We start from the raw sequence: 15,711 nt of genomic DNA on the forward strand, positions 1-15,711 counted from the left end.
ATCATTGAAAGAACATGGGTCAAAATCATATAAAAATAATAAATGCAAATAAAAAAATCATTTATCTATATTTTAATACATTTTAACGTATTTTTATAAATCTTCATTTTTAGTTTTAAAGTATGTCGATATATGGCAGTGAATTTACAGTGGTTACAAAATTTACTATGACAGTACCGCTCTCTTATTGTAATATATCCTCTTTGATGTAACTAAGTGTCACAATAAAAAAATCTGAAATCACCAAAGTGTGGCACATCATTAAATTGGTCTTTAAAAATAAATTCAATGTTATTATGCACTTTATTCGATAAATTTAATACTTTTGGGGAAAAAACCGTTTCCAAAGGCCAAAATAATGTTCATCCCTCTATAACTTTTGGAACAAAGTTTAATAAAACATGAAAATATATCGGGAGAATAGACCCTAGAAAATACTTTGAGAAATATCGTATTACCAACATGGGACCCCTGAGGTACTGACCGGTCACCAATATCACCTGGTTCCGAAGCATCACCATCCACTTCTGTTCTTTGGGAGCGGTTGCTAAGGAAGGAAATAATGAAATCTAGGGTCACCCCACGTACGCCATAGTGTTCAAGTTTAGCTGCCATTAGTTTGTGATCAACAGGGTCGAATGCGCGAGATAGGTCGAAAAGTATAGCGGCGACTCGTTTTTTGGATTCTAGCCTGCCTAGTACGTTCTTTACCACCCCACGCGCTACCTCAACCGTCGATCGAACAGCCTGATAAGCATACTGCTGAGAGCATAACGATTCATTCGACCTAAAGAAGCTCATCAGCCTATCACAAATTCCCGTCTTAAATATTTTTGAGATGGCGGGCACCAACGATAACGGACGATAGTTTTTGAATTCCTTCTTGCTACCTTTACCCTTATACACAGGTGTTACTTTTATACTTTTTAAAGTGTCAGGATGAGAACCGTTCGCTATTGAGGTATTAAGATGGTTGCATAGCAGGTTTAGGACAATGTAAGGTAGTTTACGCAGTGCAGATGTGGGGAACCCATAAACGTCTTTGGTGGCCTTCGATTTAATGTTTTTAATAATTTTAACCAGCTCCGGTGCCGTAAATGGGGTCATAAACATAGTGTTCAGTGTATTTGAATGTATTTAAAATTAGACTTATATTGACCGGGATATAGACCGTGATTACCTTTTGTATTAGACCGAGCGCTGTCTACACAACTTTGACACCCACCCGCTATCTTCAGTCACCCGTGAACCTGATGCATGTAACTGCGTCGAAATATCGGGAGCTCACAAATAATACAAAAGGTAATCACGGTCTATATCCCGGTCAATATAAGTCTAGTGAAATTAACCGTGAATCATTCAAAACTCTAATTGTATTTAAAATTAATTATTGTACACCATGCATGAAATAAAGCACCAGAAGATTAATAGAGAAACGTTAAGCAGTTATTTTTAGACACAATTTCTATTTTAAAGCCCGTATAAAACTATAATTTGATTGTGACGTCACATGCTAGTGTTTCATATAAATTCCATAATAGCAAAATAGATTTGACTGTTTGAAAAAAGAAACTGATTTGACTAGTAGTCAAATACCCTATTAGAATTATATGCCAATGACCGAACCTTTTTTGCAGGTAGTAGAACGTGCGGTTTTACTTACAATAGACAAAGAGTTAGCCGTAGCAACAACTATACATACTATGTAACAATCGCCGCGCTATCTGATAAGAGCTATAATATTGTAAAGTATTTTCGTGGCAGTTTTATTTTAATAAACAACTGGTTAAAAACTGTATAATATGTGAATCAGCTTGCAACATGCAATTATCTAGAACGTAAGTAATTAAGTAACTGTGAAAGTAATTAAGTAAGTACATTCTTATAAAAACAAAATTGTTAACTATGCTTTATCACGTCTTTATCCGTTCAATTCCAAATTACCTCTCACTTTTTTCCAAAAACTAAGCGTAATAAGCTTCTTATAACTAAATATCATTAATACACGTTAACACTATTAAAAAACAACTAATTTAGTACTTATTTAAATATTTTGTTAATAATCGTTTTTACTCACCAAAATGAGTAAATACGAGTATTTACTGTGTGCTTTGAGTAAATACCGAGTAAATACTCAGTATTTACTCACCCCTACCCATCTCTACTCACGCTGTGTGTAAATTTATTTAAATGTAATAGTATTTTATACAATCGTGATATAATAGAGAGCTTTTCAGTCGAGTACCGTGTTTAGGCAACTCAGCAAGCTTCGTTGCCTAAGTGAGGTACGAGATTGTAAAGCTTGATTATATTATATCACTATTCTATACAATACTTTTTCTACGAGTCATCTAAAATCATATTTTCTTACTATAAAACCTAAATAATTAATGAAAATTGGTAAGTAGACAAAATAGTCGCGCGTTTATGTCTTTCCTATAGGAGCGCGGCGGCACGTGATTGGTCAAATTCTTTTATAGTTGACTACAACGTATCGAAATGAATATTATAGTTGTTGGGAGTCCATACATGAAAAGTAAGCAATTATAGTTTGGTATACGAAATCTTAATCCAACTATTACAGTCGAGTAGATAAAAGATACTTATTGTTACATATATGTATTGTACAGATATGTTTGACCTCGACTGTACCTAAATAGTACCTACTATAATCAGCGTAATAAGAAACAAGTTCTTTGTATATTTATTAACAACAAAACAAAACGGGCATTTATATTATTTTCCTTATGTACAAGACTTCAGCACAGTGCCTGGCCTTTTTAACCGACTTCAATATTTCAAAAGAAGGTGGTTCTCAATTCGGTCTTACGTTTTTAGGGTTCCGTACCAAAAATGTACAAATGGAACCCTTATGGTGCGACTCTGTCAGTCTGTGTGTCTGTCTGTCTGTCTGTCTGTCACATTGCTAAATATCTCTAGAACTAATGAAGCTTTTGAAATTTGGAATTGTTATGAACGCCCTCTTAACACATTGGAAGTGTAATATTTCTATTATATTTTTATTAATTATGAAAAATGCCCAATATGTATGAAGAGGGGGCAAAAAGTCAGTCTAGTTACTAGGTCAAGTGGGATATTATTTGAAAGAGCTCGAATTGAATATTACAAAACAATGTTTTATTTGTTTTTCATAGTGAAAAAAAAACCATTCCCCCCCCCCCCTTATCTTCGAAGTTTACCATCGAAAAATTATGAAATTTTTACATAATAATAACATTATTATTAATATTACAGGAAAAATTAAATCCCACCTCTATCTTGAAAACTTTTTTTTATAATATTAGCTTCGGTTACCGCGATAGTTACTCATGAAATAAAACTATGAAAACGGATTATATCGCGTATATTGAATTTATAATACATCCCGACGTTTCGAACCCTTTACAGCGTTCGTGGTCAACGGGTGACTGGGGGGGTATTTTTTGCACTTTGTAATTTTTCCTCAGTCACCCGTTGAGTGTTCGAAACGTCGGGATGTATTATAAATTCAATATACGCGAAATAATCCGTTTTCATAGTTTTATTTCATGAACTTTTTTTTTATTGTCATAAAACATTTTCTAAATTAATTTGCAATTTAAACCCATTTGCGGGTGTTTGTTATACTTGAATTGTCTATGAGATTACACTAGAAACACCTTCTTTCAAATAAAACAAAAATTGTTGAAATCGGTTCACATGACAAGGAATTATCCCTAAAAAAACAACATACATATAAGTCGCACAAATTAGTTGGCCAACTTGCCGATAGATGGCGCTGTACACAATTACGCTTAGTATACTTCTGGTCGAAAGTCTTTCGTGATTCTATATACATGACAAAATTTAAAGTTTGTACGGAACCCTCGGTGCGCGAGTTAAACGAACTCGCACTTGACCGGTTTTTTTATGTTTGTTACTACATAACCGTCATTTCTCGACCGTGGTTGAAAATTATTTTTTGATTGAAATACAGATTGGTCCCGTTTTTGTCAAAACCCAGTTGTGATGATGGAATTCATAAGCAATTGAGGGAACTCCTCAAATCTTAAAGCCATACATATAATGATTTTTTTGTAATTTCATGAACAAATCAAACTTTTACATTAAAAAAAAAATACTTTTGGTGAAGTGGAACTGCTGATGATGATCAGAACGGAACTCTTCAACGACGCATAGTTCACTTTTGGCGATTTTTCCTCTTCGTTATGTTTGTTAAGCGAGTTGGCTTGTTAAGCCAGATTTTTGTTAAGCTGATGGGATCCATGAGGAACTGAGAGAATCCCTCAAATCATAAAGGCATACATATAGTGATTTTTGTAATTTCGTCAATAAATCAAGCATTTACACCCATAAAAGTGATACCTGATGAAGTGGAACTACTGATGATGATCAGAACGGAACTCTTCAACGACGCATATTTAGTTCACGTTTGGTGATTTGTCCTCTTCGTTAAGTTTTTCAATAAAAAAACATCTCGATTGTTTGCATTTTTGCTAATGCTAAAAAATCGAACTATAAAACTCCATTCAACCGTATAAGTATATTGACGGTTCATAATCGACCCCCGAAAAAAGACAGTGCATCGTTCAGAAACTCGTACTAGTAAAAATTCGCAATAATTGATGGATGAAAAAGAAATTTGGTAAACATACTTGAACTATTTTGGAATCTTTCGCTTGTACAGGACTTAAATAAGCACTGGAAGAAATATCGAACTTTGCTCTCTCGTTTAACAAATAACTATACTGGTGAGTAGGTAAGAATGACGAAATATTATGCAAGTCAGTTTAACGACCTCGGGTTATACGTGTAGTCAGAACGTGCGCGTAGGCAGTCACGCGACTAAGATGTGACTAATGCCCTTAAACGAAGTTCTAAGTCATACTGAGGAGCAATCGATCCACTACGTTCAGCCTTTTATCACATTATTAAAGACGAACCTAAAACATCAGTTGAAGGACCAGATTTTTCAACCTACGAGTATATCGAACCTAGCCATTATATGGAGCTTTTACGTTAATCTTCGTGTGGCAATAAAAGCTTTCTTTTAAATAATTCCCAGTTACTTTGCAGTTACATAATTTATTTCGATCATATTTTAACCTTTTGGACGCCAAGAGCCACTAAATAGGTCGTGTGCTGTCGTGCCTGCCAAGCCAGCGACCACTAAAGTGGTCATGGCGGACGCTGTCAAAGCAATTGTCCTGCTGACAGATAAGGTTTATATTCGTTATATTGGCGTGTAGACCACGTCTTGACGCTTGAGGAAAAGCGTTCAAAAGGTTAATTGATTTCCATCCGGTGATATTTTACGCTTTTTAAAGCTTTACCCCTGACCCCGCCACGAACGGAATAACCTCACCCTACGTCAGCAGTTGCGGTTAAAATTGACTGAATCTCAATTAAACTGGAATTACATCAGAGGATGGAAAGTTCAATATACCGGTATATCGTACAGTAGTATGGGTGGTAAATTTTAACGTCACATGCTCTCTGGCAATTCCATATTGCATTTTGGCATTTTTTATTATGTATAGGTATGAATATTTACTACACTAATTGTAGGTAATAAATTGTACATTGCGCAACAAGGGTGGTAATTGAAATATTGCATACGAGAGTCATATACATTCACGAAAGCCGCAGGCTAGATTAAATTATAGTTTGCAATATTCTTACCTCCTTAGTTACACACAATGTTATTTATCACATTTGCGAGAAAAAACAACAAAATAAAATATATTTATAAAAATTAAAAGTAATAGAACAATTGCTGTTATTAGAAAAAGTAAATCATGTTTTTATCGGGATATTTTATAGATTGGATGGAGTTTATTATGGTTTGTGTTGCTTGTTCCAGGTCTTGGTCTGATGGTGGTTGTTGGTAATGTTGGTCTTGGTTTATTATATTGAGGTATTTTGGCGGTCTGTGATTATCAGGTCTTGCTTCGCTATTGCTGGCATTTCGCTATTCTGTATAGGGGCGGATGAACAGAATGCTATTAGTATTAGTACTTCAGGTTCCGGCATAACATTATGACTTTATTGTTTTTTTTTTTGTTGTTTTATTGCTAACATCTATTTTGTTGGTGATAGAGTTATCAATATAACCCTCCGCAACAGTAGACGACCTCTAACCTCCATGTCTTTTAAGAGTTAAAATATCTACCCCGGAGTCTGCCAGTAATGTTGCAGAAGTGCATCGTAAAGAGTGGCCCGTATATTATTATAATGAGGCATCCGGTAGATTGAGATTTGAGATATTGGGCAGTTTCTTCGGGTATGCTCCCAAGTTTAATTTTTCCAATTACTTGGGCATTACATTTTCCTTTTCTAAACTGTTGGAAAAAGCCGGTTGCTGGTTGCCTTAGTGGAACGTAAGGATTGGTATTTTTTAACCACTTTGTAATAATTTCCAGACACTACAAATGATCTCGGGATCCTGTTTTTGGTGGTAGGAATTTTATAATTAGTAGCATTCCTCCCTGATTTTCAATATCATCAACTGCTGTTACATAATTCTTGGCCTCTTAGCGCACCAGTGACACCAAATATAATTGCAACCTGTAACAAAACCAAACATAATTTAGACATAATCTAGGTTCCTCTATGCACATAGTAAATTGAAACAATTTGAATATATTCAAACAGACAGTTGAAAATCAGTTAGAGTTAGACCAAGAAAAGTCTGCAGAGATTTTGACAGCACACGCAGTGCAGGTGTTATTTTAAACGACACACTTCTATGAAATTGTGACGTATAAATAGCACTGGCACTGCGTGTGCTGTCAAAATCTCTGCACTTTTCTTGGTCTAACTCTCAGAATAATGACTAAAGCAAAGAAGCCGGGCAAAAATAAAAGCTTGGTAAAAGATATCGTATTCACAACACGTTATTACTTTTTGTCTATGAGTGAGTGAGACAACAATCCGCAAGTTCTTTCGTTTTTTTCAGTATTGTCATAAGATAAACTGAGGCAAATGTCAAATGGTCCTATGTGGTTCTATAATATAATGCAGCCAAATAAAATATAAGTTCGTTATTTCACAGGTAGGTGTCAACTGTAACAACTTGACATAGTCGTATTATTTTAGTTGAAATATTTCGGGATGTTTCAGCGGTCATCTTGGTTTATTTTAATTATATTCTTGCTATTCCTGAAAGATTGTTGGAAAACGTGTTAAGTTTTTATTTGTTATGGTTTGAAGTTCCCTTTGTGATAATGTCTTGTGTGATCGAGGGCTGTAAATCGCATACAGGAAGAAAAGAAAATACGCACGAACCGATAACCTTTAATCGGTAAGTTTTGTTCAATTTTGAAGAAATTAATTTATAGGACCTGACCCTAAACATAGAAATCGATATATTGTTTATGTAATTATTACTTGCATTCAAGTCTATATAGATTTTTGCATAAATTTTCGAACTTTTCTGCTAAGTATGAAAGGTTATATTTTTGGCATAGTGATGTATCGACCTCAGATCAATAACCTATCGACATTTACAGCTTTCTTATAGTTTGGCCCAGGACTGTCTCATTTTAATTGATGAGTACAGTCAAGGGTTTAAATATATATACATTCCCAAAGTCTCAAAAATATGTGTACGCTCAGACAATAAAATCGTGTTCACATATTTTTAAGCCATTTGTCTATCCGTCCATCCATCGATATTTTTGCCTTCGACTGTACCTATAGCTTTCTTTGTTCTTACTTACTGACAGATTGTGTTTGCCAGACTATAGTTTAATACTAAAAACCGGTCAAGTGCGGGTCGGACGCGCGCAACAAGGGGACTTTTTAGTATTTGTTGTTATAGCGGCAACAGAAATACATCATCTGTGAAAATTTCAACTGTCTAGCTATCACGGTTCATGAGATACAGCCTGGTGACAGACAGACGGACAGCGAAGTATTAGTAATAGGGTCCCGTCTTTACCCTTTGGGTACGGAACCCTAATAAAAAAGACATTAATGATCATTGATGAATGTTCCTTTTATTAATATTGTTGGTCACAAAACTCAACTTTTTATTTCAGATTTCCAAAGGACGAGGAATAGGGGATATTACTGCAATGTTCTGCCACCAGAGTGCAGCACTAGCTTTTTTAGTGCACCGTATCGTAACTTATTCATACTGTACCTTTAACAGGTTTTTGACAAGTTTTCAAGGGACCTACCGGAAAACTCGAATCCGAAATTTCGTTATCTAGCTGCCTCTTTATCGCTCGAATACGCAAGAGTGACAGAGATGTTAGATAACGAAAGTTCGATTTTCTTGTTTCGCGATAGACCCTCAGATTGTGATAGTGGCGCCACCTACGCCGAGTTACGCGTAATATTCCCTATTATTAAATAAAAAAAATATATTACACGAACGTTTTTTTTTTCATTTCCTATTTGGTACAGTCAGCTGCAGAGAAAAGGTACCCCACGTCCATACTAATTTACAGAACTTTGTATGCAGGGGGGTGCCTTTTCTCTGCAGCTGACTGTACATGACTAGAAACTATACTTAGTCTTTTAGCATTAGAAAAAACGGTAAACCATTTCCACGTGTCTTTTTATTGACAAGTTTTTTTATAAATATAGCAATATTTTACTTATGAAAGCAAAAGTATGTAAATGATCGTATATTATATTTGTTGTGACTTATTTTCAAAGTGTTTTTCGATAAAACGACACGTTAAGATCGCTCGCCTTCTTTCTAATGATAAAAAAACGAGAGGTATAGTTAGACGGTTCTGAGTGGTAGACTGCAAATGAGATAAAAGCTATATTAGGTACATGCATTAATCCTCATATCAGGCGGCTCTTTGATTCCAAGGATTGCATAATTTTTATACTTTTTAATGATCATTTCAACGAGCCGCCTGCTACAGATTTCTTGAAATTGCCGCGTTTTTTCAGGTTCAACTTTCATTAGCCAGACTATTATCAATTTGCCAATTTCGTGATTATTCTTTTACACGGCACATAAACTTATGCATAATTTATCGATATAAAAAGTCGACACAGTCACATCCCTAGCAAATTATCAAACTTATGACACCGTACGTAAATGAGAAATAACAAGCATATATGCATCTCTTTTCGGCACATTATCTAATTCGTAAGGAAGTAAAGTACGGGTATACATATTTGCGAAGCATTTTTGCCTGACTTCTATGCTTTAGTCATTATTCTGAGGTCTAACTCTAGACGTTTCTGTACTGATTGTCAAGTATCTATATCAGTTAACTAAAGAGGTTGACAAATGATAAATTATTACGAAATTACTAATTGGAATCATACTCTATGTACAACGAAGTTATATGAAGCTAAGATATTTTATTGCGATGAATTTGGATTTTAAATGTAGGTATTTAGCAAATAATATCTGAAAAATTAATTAATTGTGCCTGATACGTACAGAGCTATTCTTAATTCCAAGTAAAAGAGGTATAGAAGGGAAATGAAGGGAAATTGGAACGAACTTACTCTGTCTAGTCCTACGTATTCAGGTGATGTGATGTACTGGAACTAAAGTCCTTGATGTGGTGGATGTCCAACGAACGCCTCCCTTATGCCGGTAGACGCTGGGATCCTTTGTTTTCTCCGTCCGTTGCGTGTTCTTCCTAAGCCGAAGAAACTGAAGACAACGAAGACGGTTGCGAAGTATTGCCAAAGTCCACTTCTACGATGAACCCGTTGTTGGTCAAATCTGCCCTTGTCTTGAAGATTTCGAAGGACCATATGTAGCCGCCGTGCAGGTCTCGACGACAAATAAAAAGACTTCGATTTGAAGTAAACTTATAATTAATAGGTGCTGGTTACTTTACAAGGTACAGTTGACGTAAACGGTTAAAGGTGTAGAAGTGGTGGTAATAGTATAGAGGCTGATGCGAAATAGTACAACCGGATTAAGTCTCACCTCGAAATCCTTCCAAAGATATGAAATTTGGTATGTATGTTAATTAAAGGTCTCTTTTTCATGTCCACACTATTTGACATTTGGGGACCTCGAGGAATCGCAGCCATCTTGGAAAATGTGTACCATCCTGGAGAAATTTGCGTTTTACTCTAAATATACGTTCTCTATGAAAATATGGTGTAAGGCAACATTAAAGCTTATTAAATTCTACACAAATAAGTCCTAGATAACTTTGCGGAAAAAATACATCTTGTTATAGAAAATAATAGCTGAATTCAGATTTAGCGCTTATACCCTTTCAGGGGATATTCTCTTAATATGAAACTTGGAGGAATATGAATTCCACTTTTGTCTATACATTTGTACACGTTCTACTCCAATATGAACATTTTACCCGACTGCGACTTAAACAGAAAGTAGGGTTATGGGTTTAAATACTGAAAATCAGTACACCCTGTAACTCGGGATACTGGACGGATTTTTTAAAACGACATATTGGTAGATTCCTCTTGCCCTTCACAACCTGTTTACACCTGTTTTATTAAAGAGAAATCAATACAGCTGCCTTGAGAGGACGCCGAATAGTAAATCATATTTTTACTTCTTGCGCCTAAACTATTGAGTGGATTTCAATAAAATAGACATTAGTAGATCCATAATTGCTACACGAGTTCTATGCAATACAAATTTACTAAAATAAATGGAGGAAAAATGTGTAAAACTTAAAAATGTGACTATAAAAACAGATTTTAGGTCTTAAATGGGGTTTAAACAATAGTGACAGTAATGAAATTTGACACCTACAATTTCAGGGATACCTGTTTGCGTGTCATAAAATTGGAGCTTCGGGGACCACGGGGATCAAGCGCCATCTTGAAAAGTATGTCTTTTTTGGTTTTTTCTTTTTTTCTCGGAATATCTGGGTTAAATGTGAATACTGTGTGTATAGCGAAATAAAAGCTTATTGCATTTTGGCATTTTTTATTATGTATATGAATATTTACTACACTATAGGTAATGAAACTAATGAATTTTTTCCTTACTTGAAAAATTTGTACCTCTTTAGTTTTGGAGTAAAACCCAAATGAAGATGGGGTTGTTGTAGAGTATCTCACCAGCAACCCCTTTCGAATTCCAGCATAGCGTCGGCTAAAGTCGCATACTTACCTCGAAACTCCAGTTTTTGAAAACCATGTATTGACACTTTTAGATAGCACTATTCTGAACGCATCTAATGGCAAAACTCTTAAATAGCAAGAAAAATACGTTACATTTAAAAAACAAAATGGAAAACCTCGCAACTCCCGACCGCCATTTTTTAAAGTATTATCACGTATCTCCCCCCGCTCAGTACCTAGAGTTGGCGATGGCCTTTGGACATACGAGGTTTGCTTCTCATCGTTCTTTAACTAGCAGTATACCTAAACATTTTAAACACGCAACCAAGTCGTTTCATCACTATTACAGAAATGTTAGTATGGTAGAGGATAAGGATTTAGAAGATATTACAACTATTCCGAGACGAAAGAGATCAAAAATAAAGAAAAAAAGCGATTGGGAAAATAATAAACAATAGTTATTTGTGCAACAAGAGAGGAAAGTTGGTGTGTCTTGTGAGTGTTTATTTGGAGTCCCGAGAAAGCGAAAGATTCTACAATAGAATCTTGAGCGTAGCGAGGAACTCAAAAACACGAGATGTAAAATAACTTTGCTCTCGTGTTGCACATATAATTTTTCACCTTAGTAGTGAGAACATACTAAAGGTAAAAAAAACCGGCCAAGTGCGAGTCGGACTCGCGTTCCAAGGGTTCCGTACATTACACAATTTAAACAATGTATTTTTTATGTGAAATGTAAGTGAAATGTCTTTAAAAACCCGTAGGGGTCGAATCAAAAACTATAAGTAATTAAGTCCGACTCACGCTTGACTACATATTTCTAATAGGTTTTCCTGTAATCTATAGGTAAAGAACTATTTCGTGTATTTTTAAAATTTTTAGACCCAGTAGTTTCGGAGATAAAGGGGGGGGTATGGTCATTTTTGTATATTTTCTTGAATAACTTCTAAACTCTTTATCCTAAAATTATAAAAAAAAAATATTTGAGTTTCTCACAATGAGCTCTTTCATTTGATATGTAACACAAAATAGTTTGAAAAACTTTATTTTTTAATTTTCTCATTTACCCCCATTTAAGTGGTCCCCATGTTTAAATTTTATTGGTTGTAAAAAATTTTTTATGTAATGTCCATCTTTGGGTCACAAACTAACATATGTATACCAAATTTCAACTTAATTGGTCCAGTAGTTTCGGAGAAAATAGGCTGTGACAGACGGACAGACTGACAGACAGACAGACGCACGAGTGATCATATGATCACTCAAGGATGTGAGGAAAAAAACGGAACCCTTATATAAGGGTTCCGTTTTTTTCCTTTTGAGGTACGGAACCCTAAAAAAAAGAATTTGTAATAGAAGTATGAAGTAGCAGTTCATGGCCTTCACTAAATTAAAAAGCTACTTTGTTTCACTCCCTGGAGTGAGGAAAGTGGCACTTTCCTCACTCCAGGGAGTGACAAAAGTAGGCTTGTTCGAGCTGCTGAGGTGAAAAAAAAAATTGCGGGAAAAGGGTCAGCAATACTAGGGAAAAAAAAAAAGGTGATGTATGGAATTATAGTAAAAGCAAAGCGGAACACTAAAACCGAGGCCCGAGTGTAAATTGAGTGGCAAACCCACAGATTTGAAATGTTTTTATTTTTTTACAAGTCTACAATAAAACTAACTCGCATTTTTTTCCAAACAATAACTTTACTAAATTCAATATACGTGATATAATCCGTTTTCATAGTTTTATTTCATGAGTAACTATCGCGGTAACCGAAGACAATATTAAATAACTTTACAATTTTATTAAGAAAATAGATATTGTCTGGGTTCAGATTATATTTCTGTCGGCTACATTTAACTTGACATTATGTAAAAAAAAAACTTAGCAAGTCTTCATACAAAATTTTTGGTAATGAAGTTTTTTGTGCCTCCTGTAAAATTTGGCCAGGTCGAGTTACGAGGTTTGCGACTTTAGCCAACGATAGGTATTTACTTTATTTAGCAAACGAAAGATTTGAGAAATTAGTACTCACAATTTCATCCTCAAATAAGTAAACTTTGTTTAGTTTAATACCTTAGTTGCCAGGAAACTTAAAAATTAAGCCAACTCTCAGTAATGATTTAAATTGGTTGTATCGTAGGCACGAAACAAGTATAACTACACTCTGATTTATTTCTTCCTAACAACTACAATATTTGTATTAATGACTATATAATCATAAACCCAATTAATCATTTTATACTTCACCATTTAAAAAACGAATAAAATGTTTTTTTTTGGTATTAGAAATAGATGGTATTAGAAGTGTGACGGGTGGGATATCAAATGGCCCCTCCTCTGCGCGGGCACTGAGACACTTCGCAAATTATAACAAACTATGCAACTTTTATTAAACAACTTTTTAGGGTTCCGTACCAAAAGGGTAAAAACTGGACCCTATTACTAAGACTCCGCTGTCCGTCTGTCCTTCTGTCCGTCTGTCTGTCACCAGGCTGTATCTCATGAACCGTGATAGCTAGACAGTTGAAATTTTCACAGATGATGTACTTCTGTTGCCGCTATAACAACAAATACAAAAAAAGTACGGAACCCTCGGTGCGCGAGTCCAGCTCGCACTTGGCCGGTTTTTTTTATATATTGTTTCCGAGATTGTCTGAAGTAAATACATGTATAATTAATGCAATGAAATTTATGCAATTTGTAAAAAATATATAAAAATGCTTCTCATAGCTTGTGACGGGTGGGACAGCATGGTGGACCTTGTGACGGCATGATCATAACTACTACTACCTATATAGGCACGTTCAAAAATATGATTCATGAACTTTCCTCTAGATATTGATTTCAATGTAAGACAGTTTATGAATTTATCACCTGTGGTGTCGGTTTCGCTGGAACGTACAGCTTGTACAGTTATAAGAAAAGAATGCGTGTGAAAGGTAAGTACTAATTCGCTGTAACTGTAGCAATTTTGTACTTTTCGTGTTTTCGCAAAAAAATAACCTCAAAGGGACCAAGAAATAAATCATAATCTCGACGAGGAGACTTAATTTGCAGGTTTTATTTGATTACCCACACTGTTCCTACCTGTCGAAAAAGTAAAAAAATATAAAAAGTACTACGTTGTATTTATTGTAATATAAAATATCATTACGAGAAACACCTTGTCACAATTTAATGAACATGGCTATATTTCCGCAGGCGCTATCATGCTACACTATAATAATTTTATTTTCTCGTTTACCTTTAACGTTTAGTCTATTTAGTTCAATGCGCCTTGAGAACTATATTTAGAATAATCTGTAATAGAAAGAACCGACTTCACAAAACAGTATGTTACAATTTTTATGAGATGCACTATACATCTCATAAAAATTATAATTCGCCTCAAGACTTTAAAAAAAAATTCTTGTAGAGGAGTTCCATTCTGGTCTTCAGTTCCATTTCACCTAATAGCACCATTTAAATGCAAATACTCAGTTTTTAGATAAAAACTAAAAAAAGCGCTATAAAAATAGAGGAGTTTTTCGGTTCCTCATGGATCACATCATCAGAACTCGAGCTTGATAAAAATGTGACTTGAAAACCTAACTTGCTTAACCAAAATAACGAAGAGGACGAATCACCAAACGTGAACTATGCGGCGTTTATGAGTTCCGTTCTGATCATCATCAGGAGTTTCATTTCATCAAATGTCACTTTTTTGAATGCAAATGCTTGACTTGTTGATGAAATTATAAAAATCACTAGTATGCCTTTAAGATTTGAGGGGTTCTTTCAGTTCCTCATGGATCCCATCATCAGAACTCGAGCTTGACAAGCATCTGGCTTAAAAACCTAACTTGCTTAACAAACATAACGAAGAGGACAAATAGCCAAACATGAACTATGCGTCGTTGAAGAGTTCTGTTCTGATCATCATTAGCAGTTCCACTTCACCAAAAGTAACTTTTTTTAAATGTAAATGCTTGAATTGTTCATGAAATTACAAAAAATCTATATATGTACATATGTCCTAAAGATTCGAGGATTTTCTCAATTTCTTATGAATCCCATCATCATAACTGGGTTTTGACAAAAATGGGTCCATCTGTATTTCAATCAAAAAAAGAATTCAAGATCGGTCGAGAAATGAGGTAGGTACACTAGGTACCAAGCGGGAGGACAATTCGAACGTATATTTTGATATATAAATGATGTCATTTTGTTATCATCGCATAAACGGAGCCATGCGAAGAGAGCCAAGCCCGTCAGCTTAGGTTTAGGCCGTCGCCCGGTAAAGTTTGAAAGCTTATGTTAAATTTCGTATTGCGTTGCTGCATTTCTGCTGCCATCGGAATGTTCAAATCTGCTACATAATGCTACGGTTTGGGTCGCTCTACTGTCGGTTTCGCACATTTTAGGATGTTGTGATTTCGTACCTATTGGAGGAGCCCCAAGCCAGTTCGTTGCCCAACCAGCCCCGAGCCCCTTACGCTGCCGCGCCAGCAGTTGCACCGTCAGCGCGTAGGTCACCATCATCACAACCAGCGGTATGTAGAAGGAGACGATAGATCCAATTGACTTGTACAATGGGTCGGGAATCTGACATACGCCATCAACTAACAGAGATTCTACATCCTGCAAGGACAATCATTAATTAAAAATATAACAGTTTATGTGACTGCTACATAATGAAAGGCATTAAA

General features: G+C 35.3%; 1 protein-coding gene across 1 annotated transcript in view; it reads right to left on the reverse strand.

Annotated features, from left to right (window-relative positions):
- LOC134754476 (D(2)-like dopamine receptor) overlaps positions 1-15,711 on the reverse strand; it is a 101,203-nt gene that overhangs the window by 40,431 nt on the left and 45,061 nt on the right. The window contains exon 4 of the mRNA XM_063690810.1: positions 15,445-15,643. Within this exon, the coding sequence (XP_063546880.1) occupies positions 15,445-15,643 (199 nt within the window). The remainder of the gene's footprint in view (positions 1-15,444; positions 15,644-15,711) is intronic.

This window comes from Cydia strobilella, chromosome Z, assembly GCF_947568885.1.
Source record: "Cydia strobilella chromosome Z, ilCydStro3.1, whole genome shotgun sequence".
NCBI classification, from domain to species: domain Eukaryota; kingdom Metazoa; phylum Arthropoda; class Insecta; order Lepidoptera; family Tortricidae; genus Cydia; species Cydia strobilella.